Source organism: Xenopus laevis, chromosome 5S (genome assembly GCF_017654675.1).
Source record: "Xenopus laevis strain J_2021 chromosome 5S, Xenopus_laevis_v10.1, whole genome shotgun sequence".
NCBI classification, from domain to species: domain Eukaryota; kingdom Metazoa; phylum Chordata; class Amphibia; order Anura; family Pipidae; genus Xenopus; species Xenopus laevis.
Genome location: NC_054380.1, coordinates 48,529,360 through 48,551,406, shown reverse-complemented (window position 1 = coordinate 48,551,406; position 22,047 = coordinate 48,529,360). Strand labels below are relative to the sequence as shown.

The window sequence follows — 22,047 nt, the reverse complement described above, 5'->3', positions numbered from 1 at the left end:
GGGAACCGAGAACCACTTTTATTAGTGAATATGGACCAATGAGTAACAAGATTAATGTGATTTTACGTAAACACTGGTACATACTACGTAAAGAGCATATCCCACAATAAGAGAGTTTGCCTTACCTCCCATGACCTCGTATAAAAGGGGCAAAACAATTGGTTCTGTGTTATCTAGAACCAAGACATCTAAGGAAGATGTTGGCATTAATACATTTTTGGGCACTAGAAATACGGGTATGTACCAGTGCTTAAATTGTGTACAATGCAAACATGTGATCCGAGGAAAGAATTTTATACATCCTGATACTGGTGAGATAATTCAAATTAGGGGCTACCATACGTGTTTGTCACAGTATGTGGTTTATGTGATCGTATGCCCATGCAACAAATTATATGTTGGGGAAACCGTGCAGAAAGTAAAGTCACGGATTTCCCAACATAAATCAACAATTAAATCAGGTAATCTAGCATTGCCACTATCTAGACATTTTAGGGAGCATGGACACACAAGTGACCAGCTACGATACATGGTGCTGGAAACTGTACCTCCACTGAAAAGAGGGGGGGATCGAGAGCTGAGATTGAAACAGCGGGAGGTGTGGTGGATCAATAAATTAAACACACTTCACCCTCACGGTCTTAATAAAGATTATGATTTGTATTTATTTTTATAGTTATTTTGTTACATTTTTTGCAAACTTTGTGTGAATGAAAATCGCTGCAATTATACTAAATATGTATCAATTATCCTTGATTCCATTCAGGTTATGGGGTGGAAGCCCCGCACTATGTGTGAAAAATACACTGTATGTCACTTCCTTCTCTGGACTTTAAATTCCATTTTGAATACGGACTATGTCTTTATACCATTGATACACATGGCTTGAGAAAGGGCCAAGATGGCTCGAAACGTCGCCGAATGATATGTGCACATATATGGTGATGTGAAGTTTTTATCTTTCAATACAGAATTTAAGTATTAATCGTGAGTGCTGTCCATCCTTTCGTCTTTTTTTTTATATATATATATATATATATATATATATATATATATATATATATATATATATATATATACATATACATATACATATATACATATATATATATACATATACATATATACATATACATATACATATATACATATACATATACATATATATACATATACATATACATATACACATACACATATACACATACACATACACATACACATACACATACACATACACATACACATACACATACACATATACATATACATATACATATACATATACATATACATATACATATACATATACATATACATATATATATATATATATATATATATATATATATATATACACACATACATACACACATGAATTATGCAGAATCACTGTAAAAGAAATCTGCCATCGCAGGTCTTAATAAAAAATCACATCCTTTTTATTGTGGGGAAACTCACATTTTGTAGTCTTTTTCAAAGGGCACATAGAAACACAACATATATTTTTAAAAACTGTGAATGGTGGGAAAAGTGCATAGGGGCCAAATGTGTTGCGTCTTAAATGCATCACAAACAAACAAACATAAAAGCAGACTAATGCAATATTCAAACCAAAAAATGGAAAAAAGGAAAATAAGAATAACAAATATAGTGTAAAGATTACGCCATGAAACAAAGTTAAAAAAAATAAAGTTCAAAACAATAAAGTGTATCATTGGATCACGTATCGCATACATTGTTACAAGTCCTAGTTCATCAGATTCTGTGATCAGTACAGTATTGCTGCAAAACGCGGAATCTATGTTGTATACCATTCACCTTTCATCAGTGCTTCTGTTAAATAAACTGCACTACCCAAAATACTGTTTCACATAAGGCATTACTAAAATGCCTTCATCAAACATCCATTCCTCATGAGAGTTTGCTTTTAGGTTGTCTGCCACAGAGAGGCGTCTGTGTCAGTAAATATAAAGCATATGCACAGAAGCCCCATAGGTTATGCAAGGTCAATGAATGGAGTGTTACCACAAGCCTAAAGGAACAGCAAGGGAGAAAAAGACAGGCCACAAATCACCACAGTGCATGTCACGAAAAGTAGAAAAGAGCCCCTGGTCTTTAAATTTTATGTAGCATAACAGCCGATTATGTACAGTAATATGGTGGAGTTGTCTGTGTGGGATGAACTCCATTCCACACTATAGCCACACTCTGTGAGCCAATAAGTATTGGAATAGTACTCAGTCAAAGCCATGCCTCACAGGCTGGGAAAGCAGTCTTAAAAAAGCAGTTGAAATAGGGTAGTCTGTTTTCACATATGGGGCATATTTCAGCACTGGCTGTTAGACCCTAAATACAGGGTATCGAGACATACTAGCCCCTCAAATAATGCACTTTTAGCAATAGCTAATCACATTGGTGGACTTTGTCTTTTTTTCAACCCGATTTAACTACAGATAAAGCCAATTAAGTTTGTGTGTTTGACACAGAATAACTAAACCCAGATATCCCACTTAACACAGAAAATTGTGGCACAGCATATGATAAAAAAAAATCTAAGGGACTGGAGCAGTGTTTTGAGGAAAATCTGATTGGAGAAACTGCAGACAAGAAAGTCAAAGCAGATAAATGAAAGGGGCAAATAATGAATAAAGAAAGGGGGAAACATAACACAAATGAGAGAAAGTAGTATACAACCACAGTGTATACAGATAGAGGAAAATGGTTGCCATATTTGTGTGCTCTGACCACACAGAGAAATCTGCAAATAATAATAGGGACATGCCTCAGATGTAAAGTTCGGGTGCCAGCAACCATGTCTGTGCATATGCCAATACTTGAAAATACCAATGAAAGCAGTAAGTCATATTCTCAAAAAAATGATGCATAAGAAAACCCCTAATTCAGGCATTTAGAGCTGATCATGTCAAGTCTGTGTATCCACTTTAATTCAGTTTGTAATAAAATCAATTCCTGATCTTCACCCTAATGGAGCAGGTACATGCTCAATAATGCTCTTTAGGCTAGCCAGTGCATATTTGTATTCCAAAAAGTGTTTGGCCACAGGTATACCCTTCTCCAGAGGTCAGAGCAGAGCAATTATACCTACTTGATAAAGGACGTTGGATACACGAGTGATGAATAAATAAAATATCTCTCTCTCTATATATATATATCTATATATATATCTATATATCTATCTATCTATCTATCTATCTCTCTCTCTCTCTCTCTCTCTCTCTCTCTCTCTCTCTCTCTCTCTCTCTCTCTCTCTCTCTCTCTCTCTCTCTCTCTCTATCTATCTATCTATCTATCTATCTATCTATCTATCTATCTATCTATCTATCTATCTATCTATCTATCTATCTATCTATCTATATATATATATGCCTCATGCAGGCAGAGCGCACACCATTAGCCAAAAATAGAACCTGGGTGCTAGTCCGAATATAAATAGATACTAAGGTGTGTTGACAGCACTCCAAGAAAGTTTTGAGGCAAAGGTTTCAGCAAACAAAATGTAGATTTATTAAACAAATGAGGTCAAATTCAGATTTCATTATTAATAGCAGAGCAAAGTACCCTCATCAAAAATGAGGTCAAATTCAGATTTCATTATTAATAGCAGAGCAAAGTACCCTCATCAAAATAAAGTAGTTTAGCTAACTATTTAGTACGCTGGTTGGGTTGCAAGGACAGCTTACAGGTATGGGATCTATATCTGTAAAACTGATATCCAGAAGATGCCTAATTACAGCACGCACATCCTACAAATCCCATTTTAAGCAAACAATTCTACTTTTTTCAATTATCTTATTTTTCCCTGTAAAGCAATAACATGGAAAACAGTATTTGATCCTAACTAAGCTGATAGGAATAGTAGGAAAACTATTCCCTTGAAATGTTTGTGGTAGCCATAAGGTACAGTGATCTGAAGTAGGAAAAGTTTTTTTGTGTGTGCATGTGTGCTTAGGGTACAACAATAAGAATGATACCTGAAGCCTTCAGGAGTTGGGGTGATCAGGTTTGGATTTGGTGGGTCACTGTGGCATCGAGGCACCTTCAGGGGACGGGGGCTATTTCGATGAGGAGCTGATTAATAAGAGGAAAGTCATGATTAGGAAATGTTTGTCATATGAAAATAAACAATGAATCAAACTTTGCGTCTCAACCCCTTCTTTTAAAATGGAAACTCCTTTGGACAGGACCTCTTTCGAACTCTATCAATTATTGGTTGCTTTGCATGTAATTCTGTATTTCATGTATAAATCCATTTATAGTACAGTGCTATGGAATATGTTGGTACTTTATAAATATATGTTATTAATAATAATAAGCTGTGTGTTATAAGGTGAACATCAGAGTCTTAGTCTTGGTTATAAAAATATCTTATTTAGGGAAATGTGATATTATGTATCATTTACAACAGAAGACCGCACCAATGCAGTTACACATAACAACCAGCCAACAAATAGTTTTGCAGAGCTGCCAACTCCCCCGATTTTAGGAATTACCAGCTCTGTCCCCTGGTCTCCCCCCACTCTGATGCATTCCCCCGATTTCAAACTATTTGTAGCGATATGCAGCAAAAATCCTGTATGTGCATGCGCAAACATGTCAGTGGCATGAGCAGCATGGTTGGGACTGCTTCATTGCACATGACGTAACTTTCGGTGCCATCACAAGCCCAGAAATCTTATAATGTGGTGCGTGCTGTATGCCCCCCCCCCATTTCTATGTTTGTGAAGTTGACAGCTCTGGTTTTGATAAGTTAACTACATACTATTAAAAAAAAACGCAAAGACTGATTACTATGAGTAACTGCACTGATACAATTTTATACCTACTTTATACCTACAGTAGTCACACCCTCGCCTAATGGTTTGAAATGGTTTTGCTATAGTTTATACAGGAGCAGTGGCCAGCTTCATGCTATAGTTCCTATCATCCACATCCCTGTAGCGTCTAACCAAAAGGGCAACCACATTTTTATCCTTTTTTATCCTTGAAAAGAAATTTGAAGATAAAAATGTATAAAAAGCAAATAGGCACATTTTCCAATGGATGGAAATAAGTGTAGGACTAGCCAGATCAGGGATTACTTGGACATAGTTGGCTGGCTTACATACAGTATAATATAATATATGGACAAACAATCAGGGGAGTGCATAATTTAGCAGCTTTATGCCCTAAATTTCTTAAATGCATTAATATGGGCAAGTGAGAGGATTTTTAGCATTTCCCAGTGAGAAACGATACTTGACTTAATAAACATAATTTTGCCTTTTTCACAGGCTTTGGAGTGTACCATTATTTTTGTTTATGGAAGTGTCATTTCTTTATGGTAAGCCCCAGGGTGGTTCTATCACTGAGTGCACTCCCCATAACTAGTTTGAGTTTATTTATTTATTTTAAAAAAAGCTCTTTTTAAAAATATTTTAAATATTTCCAAATTTAATATTCCCAAATACTAAACTGATAGATCAATGTTAAGTATTTTTCTGGTCTTTTTGCCACTTAAATTTCCATGCTGAGTGTAGAATACTTGCATTCTGCTTTCTTTAAAGGGGTTGTTCACCTTTACAACAAGAGTGATATTCTGGGAGAATTTGCAATTATTTTTCCTTTCTTATAATTTAAGGTTTTTGAGTTATTTAGCTTTTTATTCAGCAGCTCTTCAATTTGCATTTTAAGCATTCTGATAGCTATGGTCCCAATTACCATAGCAACCATGCATTAATTTGAATAAGAGACTGGAATATGAATAGGAGAGGTCTGAATAGAAAGATGAGGAATAATAAAGTAGCAATAACAATACATTTGTAGCCTTACAGAGCATTTGTTTTTTTTAGAAGGGATCGGAGATGCCCAAATAATTATAAAGGCAAATAATTATAAAACTATAAAAAATAAACAATGAAAACGAATTGAAAAATTGATAAGAATTGGCCGTTCTATAACATAGTAAAAGTTAATTTAAAGGTGAACAGCCTCTGCAATCAAATTCAATTAAATATGCTCAAAGGCCTCTACTAACATCCCAGCACAGGGTGTATTTGTTTTCTTTAATAGAAAAATATGAATTGATTGATTCCTTACCAATGTACAAACCTGTAACAGGACTGTGGGGTTTTCCAATAACATGACCAATGCATTCATTCATCAGAGCTTGTAGATTCTAGAAAAATAAACAAGAGTCAAATAATCCAGAGGAGACATAGGAGAACAAAGATGCAATCAAAGTAAATATTTGAAAAAAAAAAAATCAAAATATAGGGAAGCAGCCTTTTTGCAGGCTAAAAACCACATTTTTTTATGGCAGCTTTTAAAGAAAAATCAATACAAATCTGAACATTTTCTAGATTTTTTTTTTTTTCATCTTCACCTACTGAAGTACAAAATTATTATAAGTTTGTATCACTTTAAAGGAACAGCAACATCAAAAAATTTGTGTTTTAATGGAATGATAATATAATGTACTGGTGTCCTGCACAAGGTAAAACTGGTGTATTTTCTTCAGAAACACAACTACAGTTTATGTTAATAAGCTGCTGTGTAGCCATGGGGGCCATTCAAGCACAGGATACATAACAGATAAGTTCTGAAGAATCCTGTTGTATACTACAGAGCTTATCTGTTATCTATTGTGTATCCTGTGCCTTTTCTCGTTTTTCATTGAATGGCTGCCCCCTACACAGCAGCTTGTTTATACAAACTATAGTAGTTTCTGAAGCAAATACATCAGTTGTACCAGTGCAGTACAACAGTATATAATATTTTTACTTCAAAACACTAATTTTTTTGATGTTACTATTCCTTTAAAGGCCCAGACACACATGCAGTTTTACCGTTCGGAAACGTGGCACGGTTTTTAAAAAAGCCGACTGCAGTGTAAATACGCTGAGCAGTTTAAAGCTTAGGCAATAGCACACTAGGTTAGCCTATTTACAGGGCAGTTGACTTTTTTTTAAAAATAATAATAAAAAAAAAACGTGCCGCAAACCGCATATGCGTCCAAGCCCTAACTCTAAATCAGACCCACCCGCCTCTCCAAAATAATCTATTTCTTTGTTAACTTTATCTAGGTGGTTTCATTTTAGTCTTGTTCCAGTCTGTATTAATATTCTTCTTATATTCTAATATTTCTGCTCTCCCAACTATAGAATGCATCCTACCTCTTTCTAGGGTGCTTTGGGTGCCCAAGTGGTGCTGATGAAAGCCACTTCTTTGGCATTGTTATACTAGACTTTTACTTGGAAATTTATGAGTAGCTAAGCCCTGTGGCATGAGTTCCAGGACACTGATGTTGACTTTCTCTGTAAAGAAAACCGCATGCCTCGTACTTTAAGATGACATCAGTTGTGATGATTGACCATTGTGAAACTGAACAATATCTTGCTTTGGTGAGTTTGGCATCTGCCATCCCCATTGGAGGGATTACCTATTTCATGTGATAGTGTTTGCAGGGCTTTACAGTTGCTCTGGACTATGCTCCATTTGTAAGAATTTCAACTGTAGTGGGCACATGGGCAACTACAGTAAGTAAAATTTCACAATGCAGTGTCCACCGCAAGCAACGTGATTTGAAAATGGTGATGGACTCTTAGTGAGGAATGAACTGCTGATGATCCTACTGTATTCAGACACCGAGGTAGGGATCCTTTAAATCTATTAATGAATGCATGGCGAAATGTTGATCATTAAAATAACCTAGGGCTTTTTCAAACAAGTCAGAGTAACACAATCTGAGACTTCTATGGGTTTAAAGTGAAGATGACATGGACATTTGAATGTAGGTTTTTAGCTTTTCAATCCATTGGATCATTAGAAGAAGTGCAATCCTGCAAGGGGATGATAACCAGTGAGCAACAGGGCAGGGCACTGACTTCAGTGTCCTACATGCCCTGCTGAGTTTGGTCAACAGGATAAAAAGAAACTATAATTCTGCCTCTGAAATAAGTCCTATAAGTTGTTTTCCATTTTTATCATAATTTAATCTTTGCTTATTTAGTTTTTCTTAGATTTCTAGGTCTTTTCTTCCTTCTAGATACCCATGGATTGGAATATATCTGCTAATAGCACATTTACAATGAATTTAGATTCATGTTGTTGGGCCATCTGGGTTGCCACCAGCTTATCCACTAAGGAAGTCATACCAAGTAGGGTTGCCCAAAATGTTAGGAGCCAGAAGGGCATCTGTTGAGGAGGGTTAAGTGGATTCCCCTGATTGGTCTATAGATATTTTGCACTGCTTGCACTCTTGTCTGGATTCTTCCGTGGTGCATTTAAAGACTCTTTGGACAGTGGCCACAGGTGCCTCTAACTATGAGTCAGTTGACAGTGTAGGTGTCTCAGGCTGGTAATCTGCCATCTTAGACTTGAAAAAGTCTTAAAAAAAAAACCAAACATTTATCCCTACCTAACTGCAGAAGGGGAGGAAAAAGGAAAAGCTAATGAATGCAGGCACCTGATGCAGGAACTGGTATAGTCTAGTGCTTGTGTGGGAAGAAGGTCCAGCCGTACTCCCTGTTCACAAATGACATATTTGTACCTGTTTGGCACAGAATTTAAAACCTTCCAGTTATGCTGTTCCCCTTTGTGTCAAGTAAACCAACAGCATACAATAACCCAGTTTGTTTGGACTGTACTATGGCACTGAAGCTTGTCAAAAAAAGTCTTGTGTGCCATACTTCATATCAGAGGGCGGCCCAGCAGTGCAACAACATGCTTTTGGTCTGCCTGGTGGGAGACAGCGTAATGCATGCACTTTTTCTCTATTTAGTGATCAGGATCATGTAGAATACAATAATACATCATGTGTAGGTGTGGTGTTTGAACAATACATTTGTTCTGATGGACAGTGTGTCATGTAACGTGTACATTATGGGTTAGAGCAAGGAGTTGTCAATATCTTTGTTTTGTGCAACCAAAACAAAAATAATGGAAACAGAAAAAACACAAGACAAATTCAATTTCATTACCAAAAAGTCATCATCTGGGAGAGCTGAAATGAATACTGGCTCAATAGATTGAAGATAGTCAAAACCTTGTGTTGCCCACCTGTAAAACAGAATAAGACTTTCTGCCATCACATGTCAAAATAATTTCTATAAAATATGAATAATCTTAAATTAAGCAACATTATTTCACCATGGAAACAATCCCATTGTATTACTCATCATATGTTCATAATATACAAAGTAGGCCTAATGTCTTTTTAACATTCTATATTCAATGTAGTTAAATATGTGGGAATGTAATATGTTAAAAAAAACATTCGTAAACACCTTTGCAAAAGTTAGCGACCATGTTTGCGCAAGTATATGTAATAAAATGAAACTCTTTTTAACTCAAGAGCAGGTGTTTTGCAATGTGCAAAGCCTATCAAAGAATATTACATTGCAACATGAAAATTTTTATTGGCAAAGTTTTGCTATTTTATTACATTTCCCCACATAGTATTATACAGTAGATTAAAAAAGAAACAAAAACTTAACCTTTTGGCCAAGTATTTCCAGCTGAACTTTTAGCTTATCCAGGTGAAGATAATAAGCAGAATTTGATAATTCAAATCTGACATTGCACTTAATAACCTTAAAATGCAATAACCTTAATGAAAGAAAAGACTTTAAAGGAACAGTTCAGTGTGAAAATAAAAACTGAAATAAAAACTGGGTAAATAGATAGGCTGTGGGCTGTGCAAAATAAAAAATGTTTCTAATATAGTTAGTTAGCCAAAAATGTAATATATAAAGGCTGGAGTGAACAGATGTTTAATAAAACAGCCAGAATCCAACTTCCTGCTTTTCAGCTCTATAAATCTGAGCTAGTCAGCGACTTGAAGGGGGACCACATGGTACATTTCTGTTCAGTAAGTTTGTAATTGATCCTCAGCATTCAGCTCAGATTCAAAAGCAACAGATATGACCCATGTGGCCCCCCCTCAAGTCTCTGATTGGTTACTGCCTGGTAACGACGGTAACCAGTCAGTGTAAAGCAGTGTTCTGACTGACATGTTATACCGTATATAAGCCGAGTTTTTCATTATCCAAAATGTGCTGAAAAAGTCTACCTCGGCTTATACTCGAGTCAGCGGGCAGTAGCTGAGATTGCAGTCACTTTTAATCATTCCTATACCAACAGTTCACTTGGGGAGAGACTGCAATATCACACAGCGCCCTCTGTTGGTTATATGAAAGAATAACAGTGCGCCCTCCTGTTGGTTATATGAAAGAATAACAGTGACTGCAATAGCACACAGCACCCTCTGTTGGTTATATGAAAGAATAACAGTGTGCCCTCTGTTGGTTATTTGAAAGAATAACAGTGACTGCAATATCACACAGCACCCTCTGTTGGTTATATGAAAGAATAACAGTGCGCCCTCTGTTGGTTATATGAAAGAATAACAGTGACTGCAAAATCACACAGCGCCATCTGTTGGTTATATGAAAGAATAACAGTGACTGCAATAACACACAGCACCCTCTGTTGGTTATATGAAAGAATAGCAGTGCGCCCTCTGTTGGTTATATGAAAGAATAACAGTGACTGCAAAATCACACAGCGCCATCTGTTGGTTATATGAAAGAATAACAGTGCGCCCTCTGTTGGTTATATGAAAGAATAACAGTGACTGCAATATCACAGAGCGCCCTCTGTTGGTTATATGAAAGAATAACAGTGACTGCAATATCACAGCGCCCTCTGTTGGTTATATGAAGGATTAACAGTGACTGCAATATCACAGCGCCCTCTGTTGGTTATATGAAGGATTAACAGTGATGGCAATATCACACAGCACCCTCTACACATGGTAGTGGGACAATGCACACAGTAATCCGTTTGGCAATTCTGTCACCATCAACTTTGCAAAGAAGTCCGGTTGATCACTGGGGGGGTCGCTTTGGCGGAATGCGCGCTGCTGGGAGACAGGGCTGTAGTTGTGTCTAGGCTTATAGTAGAGTCAATAAGTTTTCCCAGTTTTCGTAGGTAAAATTAGGTACCTCGGCTTATACTCGGGTCAGCTTATACTCAAATATATAGGGTACATCAAATCACTCCAGTCTTTATACATTAGAAACATATATTACTATATTAGAAACATTTTTTATTTTGCACAGCCTATCTATTTACCCAGTTTTTATTTTTACACTGAACAATTCCTTTAAGAAGCTTTCTCGAATATATTAAATGTTAATTAGATTGTTAATTGTTTTACAAGTGACAATTTTAATTGATTATGGTAAAGTATTTTTGGGTGGGTTATAATTATCATATTAAAGAATACTACGAAACTGGAATTATATATTTAAGTCAATATTTCCCTTTTACTTTGACACAGCATTTTCTGATGGTCTGTGTGCTCCCACAGAGATCACCTAATCAGAAATACTGCAGCTCTAACTGTAACAGGTAGAAGTATGGAAGCAAAAGACAGAACTTTTTGTTTTACCATCATGTGGCCTGACATGAATGGTTTGTTTTGTTTGTGTGCACTGCGAATAGTATGATTCTGGGGGGTGGCCCTTAATTCTTGAAACGGCAAATTTCTATTTAGGATTACCAAATGGTACATACTGTACTACTAAAAAAAGTACATCATTAGGAAAATGGTTTTCTTACACAAAACTGAGATCTTCTCTTATGTGAATTTGGACAGCTTTGCTTTACATCTTATCTATACCATCTATTAAGTTCTATTAGTCACTACTGTATGAATAATTTAATGAGTTAAATATTCATAGGTGAAATGGACACATACAGGGACAGGCAGAAAAATACATAGATAGAATAATTATTTAGTATATCGGTTTGTTTCTCCCCTTGTAGTGACTAGAGAATAACATGCAAATATTAAATCTCACAAGCATGCCAGTTGGAGAGAAAACTATATTATTACGCAAAGGAAAGACAAACTTTAAGACTATGGAACACAGGCATCCCATAGTAGACAAATACAAAACCTTTCTAAAGGAATATTCAACATATGTTTAATATGTCCTGTTGTCTCTGTCTAGTACCACAGTATCAAAATTACCACCTTTTGTGAATCCCTGCAATGGGAACAATGGGCCAACGCATTTTTAGTCTGTAGGAACAAACACTATCCTGAACAGCTACTGAAATTCTAACATGATTTTTTTGGGTGACGGGTCCCCCTTTAAAGGGTTGGTAATGCTCAATCATGGTATAGAAAAATATACTGAGGGGTAAAGACCTTTTCAACCAATCCAAATGTAGCGAATAGGATTGAACTGTATATCAGAACAGGTGAGTTATCAGTTGGGTGCATCAGTGAGATAAAGCAAGGGACCAAGCTACAAGGAATACCGAATATACTATACCTGGAAGGCAACTATGCTGATGTGCACAGTGATGTTTTAGATGAATCTGAACATGTCTTACTGAGTGATATTTCATATGTATTTTGTTGTTTAGTATACGGTCATGACACTCTATTCCGAATTAGGATAAATATACATATTGATTACATCTATGTCTGTGATCAATGTTGATATATGTAGGTCACAACTACTTCAAATCATTATCCAGCTTCCTACTAACTTCATCATAAAGGCAAGTAAATATCCTACATGATCTTTTCTACAGAGAACCTGCTCTTCTTATAACTGTAATGCTATTCCCTAGGATAAAATGTTTAATGTCACAGAAATGTTGAAAACCTCAAATAGTGGCATGTTCTAGTATGCGTAACAAGCGGGTTTAGGGTTTGTAGGGTATGTAATTAGAAAGCTTTGGCCTGAAATGGCTGCTAAACTTAAACTCACAGCACTATCTTAGTGTGAAAGGTTGATTCAAAGAGATAGGGTTCTCTAGCAGCTGGTGTTTGAAATAGTCTATTACCTATATCAGTTAGGTATATCTACCCATGTATGATGGGACTAGCTAATACCAGCTCACCTTAATGGATTGAATTACCTTGGCCTTGTGCCGCGACCACTTTCACATTTTGTTAAAACAAAGTTCATCCACTTTCTGGCAAAGTTGATATATTTGTCCCCAATTTTCTGTCTGAACTCTCCAGACATCAGACGAACCACCTCCTTATGATACTTAAAAACAAAATTGGTAGTATAGTCAGTTAATGCTTTTTCCAATTATTTTGTACTCTAGTATAATGGCATTTTTACATATAATCCTGTACACTGAGAAGTAATGATGTGCGGGTCGGGTTTTACCCGTGCTGCACCCGACCCTAACCCGCTCTCCCTCAAACCGTGCCCGTGACTTCCGGGTTCCTTTTTTAGACCCGCCCCGCTGATGACCTCACAAAAAGGGACGGGCGATAAGGCGCGCGTCTATAAAAAAGGAAGCTGGAAGTCGGTAGACCGGCAGTGCAAGGTGGCGGGCAGGGAGAGCAGGAAGAAGAGCTCAACCTGGACCTTCCCACCACCAGCCCGCACATCACTACTGAAAAGTTACGGGTTTTTTTTTGCCCAACCCGTTGATGATCTCTTCTCTAATAAACAATATAATACACATTTTACAAAAATGTACTGATTAAAATACAGATACATAAACATGATTCTTTAAATCTCAAACCCTACATAAAAATATTAGAAATAGTAGCCGTCTGATGTGATTCCACGGTACAATGTACTTGCTAGCACTAAAAAGGAAAATGCATATGCTTAAGGGATCCTGTCATCGGAAAACATGTTTTTTTCAAAACACATCAGTTAATAGTGCTACTCCAGCAGAATTTTGCACTGAAATCCATTTCTCAAAGAGCAAACAGATTTTTTTATATTCAATTTTGAAATCTGACATGGGGCTAGACATTTTGTCAATTTCCCAGCTGCCCCTGGTCATGTTTGCTCTTTTGAGAAATGGATTTCAGCGCAAAATACTGCTGGAGCAGCACTATTAACCGATTCATTTTGAAAAAAATGTTTTTTTCCCATGACAGTATCCCTTTTGCTTTCAAAATGTGAGATATTGTTCATTTATGTATAAAATGTATGAAAAATAAATATCAGAAGACCCTGCTCAAAAGTGCTTACCGTCTAAAGGACAAAACAGGAGGTTAAATGGCAAACTAATTCAAAATGTCAACAAAAAATAAAATCAGTCAACAAGATACACAGCACTTTAGAATAATTTATAACAGGAGTCTTAGCATAATATAACAATCATTGATTACAGAATAAAAATAGGAATGGAAGGCCCTGCTCACAGAAGGCCCTGCTCAATCTAAAAACAGCAAGAATGCTGGTACGAAAGTATGCAGAACATGTAAAGTTTGGTGATACCTTTTATTGGCCAACTGAATAAGTACGGTAACAATTGCAATCTTTCAGAGCACACAGGCCCCTTCTTCAGGCAAAATACAAACTAAAGTAGTCAGTCATGGCATACTGGCATAAAAGGAGCAAACAAACTGCACTTAAAGTAAAACCATCTTTTCATATAGTCTGATTAATCAGTTTAAATGGGAAGTTCGGCCTTCAATAAAGTTAGTAGATTCAATAAAGGCCAGTAAATTGGCCCTGATAAAATTTACCTTTGTGTGAATATGATAGGGATCTTAGATGGTAATATTCACTGTGGCAGGGTTGATGGGAACTATGGTACAAAGCTTAGCACTTGCTCCCAATGATTGCGTGGGTTTACTCCAGGTACTCTGGTTTCCTCTCACACTCCAAAAACACAGAAGGGCAGGTTAATTGGCTCCTGATAAAATTTGCCCTAGTGTGTGTAAATGTGATAGAGACTTTAGACTGTAAACTACAACTGGGGCAGGGACCAATGTGAACAATGTATAATCTCTGTAAAAGCACTGTGAAATGTCAGCTATATACAAATGATTATAACATTAATAATTGGGTATATTCTCTGTAAAAGGCTTCAGAATGTGTTGATGCTCTATAAATAAAAAGTAATAATATAGTGGAGACACTCCTTGCATATTCAATTTAGGTTTAAAAATGTAAATATCATTGAAGGGTTTAATAAATTTAAATTAAATTTCAAATATTCTCAGGGAGGCATTTTGATTAATTTTACATTAATTTTCCTCGTGGGTTTTGCCTCTTTTAAAGGTAACCATACAAAGTTAACATTAAGGAAGCCTAGATTTAGAAGAGTCAGTGCCGAATCAGCACATAATGGAGATCATAAATTAATTAGAAAAAAAGAGCAAACACTTTTGCACATACTAAGTAGTAACTCACAGTATTATGAAACTTACCTCGAAGCCAAAGTTATAACCTTGAATCATTGCCTCTCTGTAATACTGCTGCAAAGTGGCAGATTCTGATTCATCAATCTCTGCTTCAGACTCATTGGTGAACATTTTATCAACACGGTCAATTGCACTGCTAATTTCATTGCAGAGTTGCAGAGCTTCACTCTGGGAAGGTGGTTATATGAAAAAAATCTATTAGCTGAGCGGTGCATGCAATCAAAAACAAAAGATACAAATGATTAACACTGATGACTGATTGCACTGATGACAAGAAATGCAATTATGTCATATAACACACAACACAGCCAATGCTGCCTATCGAAGGTACTGTCTGGGCACTGTGTTTGGCATCAATGAGCACGGGTAAGGCAATGTATATGCTATCACAGAGCTAAAAACACCTTAACCACCATGCCATTTTGCATTCCCACCGAGTCCAATGCATTTCACAGAAAATGTGCCATTTTGTTAAAGGGATACTGTCATGGGAAAAAAAATTTTTTTCAAAATGAATCAGTTAATAGTGCTGCTCCAGCAGATTCTGCACTGAAATCCATTTCTCAAAATAGCAAACAGATTTTTTTATATTCAATTTTAAAATCTGACATGGGGCTAGACATATTGTCAATTTCCCAGCTGCCCCAAGTCATGTGACTTGTGCTCTGATAAACTTCAATCACTCTTTACTGCAAGTTGGAGTGATATCACCCTCCTCCCTTTCCCCCCCAGCAGCCAAAAGAACAATGGGAAGGTAACCAGATAACAGCTCCCTAACACAAGATAACAGCTGCCTGGTAGATCTATTCTAAGAACAGCACTCAATAGTAAAAACCCATATCCCACTGAGACACATTCAGTTACATTGAGAAGGAAAAACAGCAGCCTGCCAGCAAGCATTTCTCTCCTAAAGTGCAGGCACAAGTCACATGACCAGGGGCAACTGGGAAATTGACAAAATGTCTAGCCCCATGTCAGATTTCAAAATTGAATATAAAAAAATCTGTTTGCTCTTTTGAGAAATGGATTTTAGTGCAGAATTCTGCTGGGGCAGCACTATTAACTGATTGAGTGAGCCCTAACACATCTTCTAGGAAACAACAACAAAATCGTACATCCTGTTCTAATATGATTTTAAGTAAAATGCAAAACATCCATATAGAAGAACAGAACATATAGAAGAACAGTTACAAAGCACCGATTTTAGATTTAAAAATAAATGTAGTAGGTACATTGGATTATTTGGGGAAGTGTTCATGGACTTAGGCAGCATTATAGTAATGTAAGTAAAAAAAATTATATATATACATACAGTAAAGTAGTGAATTTAGTTCTGACCAGTACTGGGTGAATGTAACATACATATATATATATATATATATATATATATATATATATATATATATATATATATATATATATATATATGTTACATTCACCCAGTACTGGTCAGAACTAAATTCACTACTTTACTGTACCAGTATATAAGGAGTTTCCCAAGCACTTCTATCCTCGAACTGAGGATAAGTTTTCCATGATATACTTTTGTTTTTACCTTAAGTTGGAACAAAGCTTCTGCAATCATTGGATGGCTAGATGTCTGCTCCAGTCGCAAAGATAACAGCCCTTCTGTGGATTGCTGGAAAGCTTTTCTGTGAATCAGGAGTTGGGCTGACTGCATTACCACTAGCAGAAGGTTGTCAACCTTAAGGGACAGATGAATGAGGAAAATTTAAGCAAAGTTCTGGGCAACCTATAGTGTTACAATTTATTTAATGAAGCTTGAACAAAAACTGCTAAATGCCGGCTACATGATTTAAAGTGCTATTACACTGCCCTACATATCAAAAACCCATTACAGTGAAAGAACAATTTTACATACCCTGTGTTTAAGTGTATTTTACACTGTTATTTTGAGGTCCTAACAATATAGAATGCATTTTACAACTTTTTTTTTCTGATCCCCTGAAAAATTTAAAATGAGGGTTCTACTGTATTATCTGATCAGATAACATACCTGTTTAAATTTTATCCAGTATTCATTTTTTTAGCAGACTAAAATGATCACTTTCATTAATCCTCGGTAATTTACACCACTTATTCCTGGGGATAACCAGTCCCTGATAGTCTGGGTCAGGGGTGTCCAAACTACGGCCCGCGGGCCAACTGCGGCCCGCGATCCATTTTAAATTGGCCCGCGTCAAATTCCCCCAGCCTACTGCGGGAAGGCACCTCATTCCCTCGGATTGCAGTGCAGCTCCCTGGAGAGGAGAGACTGCTGCTGCTGTGCCGGCACGCCCCACCCCCGATTCGCTGGCTGGCTGGCTAGGCTGTGTGGAGACTGAGTAGGTGGGGAGACAGAGTGAGGACGTCACAAGAGCTGCGCTGTGCTGCCCCAACACGCCCCCCTCTACACGGCTTCCCTCTGGTTGGCTGGATTCGGACTGCGTGCCTGCCCTCTGTGGAGACTGGGTGGGGACTGGGAAGACCGAGTGTGGAAGTCGCGGGAGACTGAGAGAGACTGCGTACTGCAGTGTGCTGCCACCCACCACGGCTACAAGGTAAACCAGTCAGTCTGTGCAGGAATCTTCTCTTCTTCTGTGCTCACACAGCAAACTCCTCCACAGCTGTCTCTGGCTGTCAGAGTGAGCTACAGAGGGGTGGAGAAGAGAGGCAGACACACACACACCATGGAGCATTATGGTTAGGGCAGTGTTATGTAATTGTTCTGGTTAGAGAACACTGTGAGACATAAGCACTTGCAGTGTTTTACTGGTAAGGGGTTGACTCTTACAGAGAAAGAGATGGAGGAAGCTTGTCAGGGCTGATTAGTGTGGTAAAAAAATATTATTTATTATCCCCCTCAAGTATAAGCTGAAACAAACTATTGTACGTTAGAGTTGCCCTGTCCATTTTGGGGCCTCCCATTCTGTTGTGCCCCCAGATAATGGAACAATTAGCATGGTCGGCCCCCACACTTTTTCACCTCACCAAATCTGGCCCTCGTTGTAAAAAGTTTGGACACCCCTGGTCTGGGTCAACCATATATAAGATCGATTTATAATTCAAGGCCTCTATGCAATGGTGACATTAAATAATAAATTACTCAAAAAACAACCATGTGAAAACATGCCTGGAGTTTGAAGATCTCGTTACTTACAGCAAAATATCTTACTGATATCTTACTAAATAACCATCTTAACTAGGAATAGGTTTATACAAATTACATTTCTTAAACAAGCTTATGTAACACCCTATAGACCTGCCAAGTATCATCCACATTTGCAATGTGGAAATTGGTTCGTTCTTTAATATTTTCTGGGGGTGCCTTAGCCTTTTGGTTGTCTCAGGTCATCTGGGCCTGAAATCATACTAAATATTGCGCTTCTTAAAGCTTCTATTCCATATATAAAAGGCTATTTTGTTACAGTTACAACCAATACAAGAACAAATTGCTGGCTTCTAATCTCTAATGGACCAACTTGACAATAAATTTGTGTGCTTGCTACTCCTAATCACTTTAACCAATTTAAACAAATCGAGTATAACACTCTTCGATAACGATTAAAGTAGCAAGCAACCAAACGGTAATCCTCACCGCATGGGACAGGATGGCCTGGGTGTCCAAACCCCAGGCCCTTCACTTGCAACGAAAGCGATTCTACTTCAAATATACAGCTTAGCTTGGCACTCACCACGTCTGTCTGATGGCCCGGGTGCCGTGCCCTGAACCCGTAGCTTAGGCGAAACCAATCCTCAGAAATGAATATGCACGCACTCCTGCAGCCGTGACAATTGAGATAAAAAGTGTAGCTTTATTTCTTCATGTTAAAAGCAGCGTCCTAACGCGTTTCGTATCAAAAGATACGTAATCATAGGCACATAATTGGTTACAACTGTTTCAAGTATTTAAACACATTTAAAGGAAGTGACGTCCATATTCACCTTACATAGGTGTGCTTAATGGACTCCAAATCATTATAAATTAACTCTTAACATTCAGAACAAATCATCTACAAGGTAACTTTTTTCAAATACAAAATGTCATCGTGTGTATTACTACCTAAATACATAACAATTTTGAAATACTCATAACTATTTTATAATATGCATCAATGTATAATCTATGTAAGTATATCATTGTGGACTATGTATCAATTTCTAAATGTATTTATGTATACCAATTAAACGAATATTGATATCTTAAAGTCCATTTTTTAACATAAACATTTTCATTGCACTAAATCGCTTTATTCTTACAACATGATGCACATACAACACGATTGGATATATCTGATTCTACTGATAACACTCTGATGTTGTTGCTTTAAACATTTCAATCAGTGCAAAAATTTATTTTTTCTTAGAAAATTATCAAAACATCAAGTGGCATAAGCCTGTATAAGGTTATTGTTTTTCAGCATTACAATCATCACATGGATACGGGTCACAATGCAGTTGATAAATGTTTTCTGGTATTACTTATATTTCTACAACGAAGACCAAATTGTGAACCTAGTTCTACTCTTATTATGTCAAACCACAAAGTTCTATCGAAAAAAACGTAAAACCCAGAGTTTCAGGGGAAGAAGAACTAGAAAAGGTGGAGAATCAAATTCGAGGCATATTAGAGCTTCAAAAATTTCAATCAAACTGAAGACTTCAATCAAATATGGCATGTAATATCAAAACGAAGGTTTAACCCCTTAGGTTGTCTGGTATCTAGAGTGAAGATCCAATATGCCTCCCTGTGCCGAAGCCTTGCAATTTTATCTCCACCTCTTGAAGAATGATAAATTTTCTCAATTCCCTGTATTTTGAGGTATCTAATGTCACTACTGTTGCAGTCTCTAAAGTGCCTAGACACTGTTGTACTGTTGCTCTGGGACTCAATACTGTGAATATGTTCACGCATCCTGCATTTCAAATTCCTTGATGTACTTCCCACATATTGAATATTGCATTTTTTACAAGTTAGCAAATACACAACATATGTGGTGTTACAATTAATGTAACATTTATTTGGATAAGTATAGGTAGTACTATTGCTGGTAAACTCTGTGGTTTTTTCAATATATTTGCTGGTTACACAACGACTCGCTCCACAGCGAAAAGTGCCAACCATACTCAGCCAATTTTTCGGGCTATTTATTTTCTCACAAACATCACTTGGAGATAAAATATTTCCAAGTGTTCTGGCACGCCGGGTAACGAATCTACACCCATTTTCCAATACCACACGCAGTTTCTCATCTCCATTCAATACCGGTAGATACTTTTTAACTATGTTCTTGATCTTATAAAACTGTTTACTGTATGTGGTAATGAACATGGGTGATGTACAACGTGTAGACTTATCAGAGATTTTTACCCTATTCAACAAAACATTCCTGTTTTCTCTAAGCGCTCTCATGAAAGCTGTTTCTAGGGATGCTAAAGGATAACCTCTAGCCAAAAAACGATCTCTTAATTGTATTGACTGTGACAGAAACTCAGTTTCAGTGCTGCAGTTTCTTCGCAGACGCTGAAACTGTCCAATCGGTACTGCCTTAAAAATGTGTCTTGGATGGCAAGAGTCTGCTCTCAACAACGAGTTGCCTGCAGATTCCTTTCTAAATACAGTGCTTATTATCTCTCGAGCTTTTCCCGTGAGTTTTAAATCTAAAAAATCAATAGTGGTGTGATTAAAGGAAAAAGTAAATTTAAGATTATAATTATTACAATTCAAATTCTGCACAAAGTCTAAAAACTGGGACTCTGTACCTCACCAAATGAATAAGAGATCATCCACATATCTCTTGTATAACTTAATAAAACGAACTTCAGCTAGTGTGCCTCCAAACAGGTGGGTCTCTTCCCACCACCCCACGTACAGATTGGCATACGTGGGTGCGAATTTCGCACCCATTGAAGTGCCACATGTTTGGAGGTAAAAGGTTCGATCGAAAGTGAAAAAATTGTGTGTTAAAAGATATCTAAGAGCTTCTAAAATGAACTCAATGATATCTTTATTATAATTACTGTATTTACATAAGTGATAGTGCACAGCCTCTAACCCTTGCCCATGTGGTATATTAGAATACAGGCTAACTACGTCTATGGTAGCCCAATTATAAGTCGACTCTTCCCAAACAAAACCTTCTAAGACTTTTAAAACATGCTTCGTGTCACAAAGGTAGGAATCCAATCTCTTGACCAGAGGCTGCAAAAACATATCAATCAACTCTGCTAAATTCTCATTAAGAGAACCTATACAGGACACTATCGGTCTTCCTTCGGGGGGTAATTTATTCTTGTGAACCTTAGGCAAAATATGAAAAATTGGTAAACTGGGATTTCTTGGAATCATATATCTTTTAATCCTATCGGTGTATATTCCTATTTGTCTACCCATTTCCACCAATTCTACTAATTCACTTTTGAACGATTCTTGAGGGTTTGACTTCAGGACCATATAGGATTCTACATTACTAAGCTGTCTGTTGACCTCATTAAGATAGTCTACCCTATCTAGAACCACAACCTTACCTCCTTTGTCTGCCTTCCGAACAATGATGTTGCCATCAAGACTTAACTCCTTCAACGCTAAAGCCTCCTTATTTGTTAAATTAGAATTCGTTCTTAAAGTGCTCTTTTGTAACTCTCTTAATTCATTTTCTATGAGGTCTTAAAACGCATCAATCGCTGGACCTCTATGATTAATAGGATAGAAATTAGATTTATCCTTAAGCACGTTAATGTCATTCAAATTAATCCCATGTTTATTCAAAATACCATTATTCGTTTCTGCAGACAAAGCATTTAGATTAAAGAGCGCTATTTCGTCCTGAAAATCAAAC

General features: G+C 37.0%; 1 protein-coding gene across 11 annotated transcripts in view; it reads right to left on the bottom strand.

The window, feature by feature from the left end:
• The window catches only part of map3k4.S (mitogen-activated protein kinase kinase kinase 4 S homeolog), a 136,395-nt gene that overhangs the window by 36,987 nt on the left and 77,361 nt on the right, over positions 1–22,047 (bottom strand). For 10 of the 11 annotated variants that reach the window (XM_041564508.1, XM_041564504.1, XM_041564501.1 and 7 more), the window contains 6 exons: positions 16,764–16,913; positions 15,215–15,376; positions 12,943–13,076; positions 8,982–9,060; positions 6,100–6,178; positions 3,996–4,092 (listed from right to left, as the gene is read on the bottom strand). In XM_041564508.1, coding sequence (XP_041420442.1) covers positions 3,996–4,092; positions 6,100–6,178; positions 8,982–9,060; positions 12,943–13,076; positions 15,215–15,376; positions 16,764–16,913 — 701 coding nt within the window. The remainder of the gene's footprint in view (positions 1–3,995; positions 4,093–6,099; positions 6,179–8,981; positions 9,061–12,942; positions 13,077–15,214; positions 15,377–16,763; positions 16,914–22,047) is intronic. The other variant, XM_041564502.1, reaches the window with a different exon arrangement.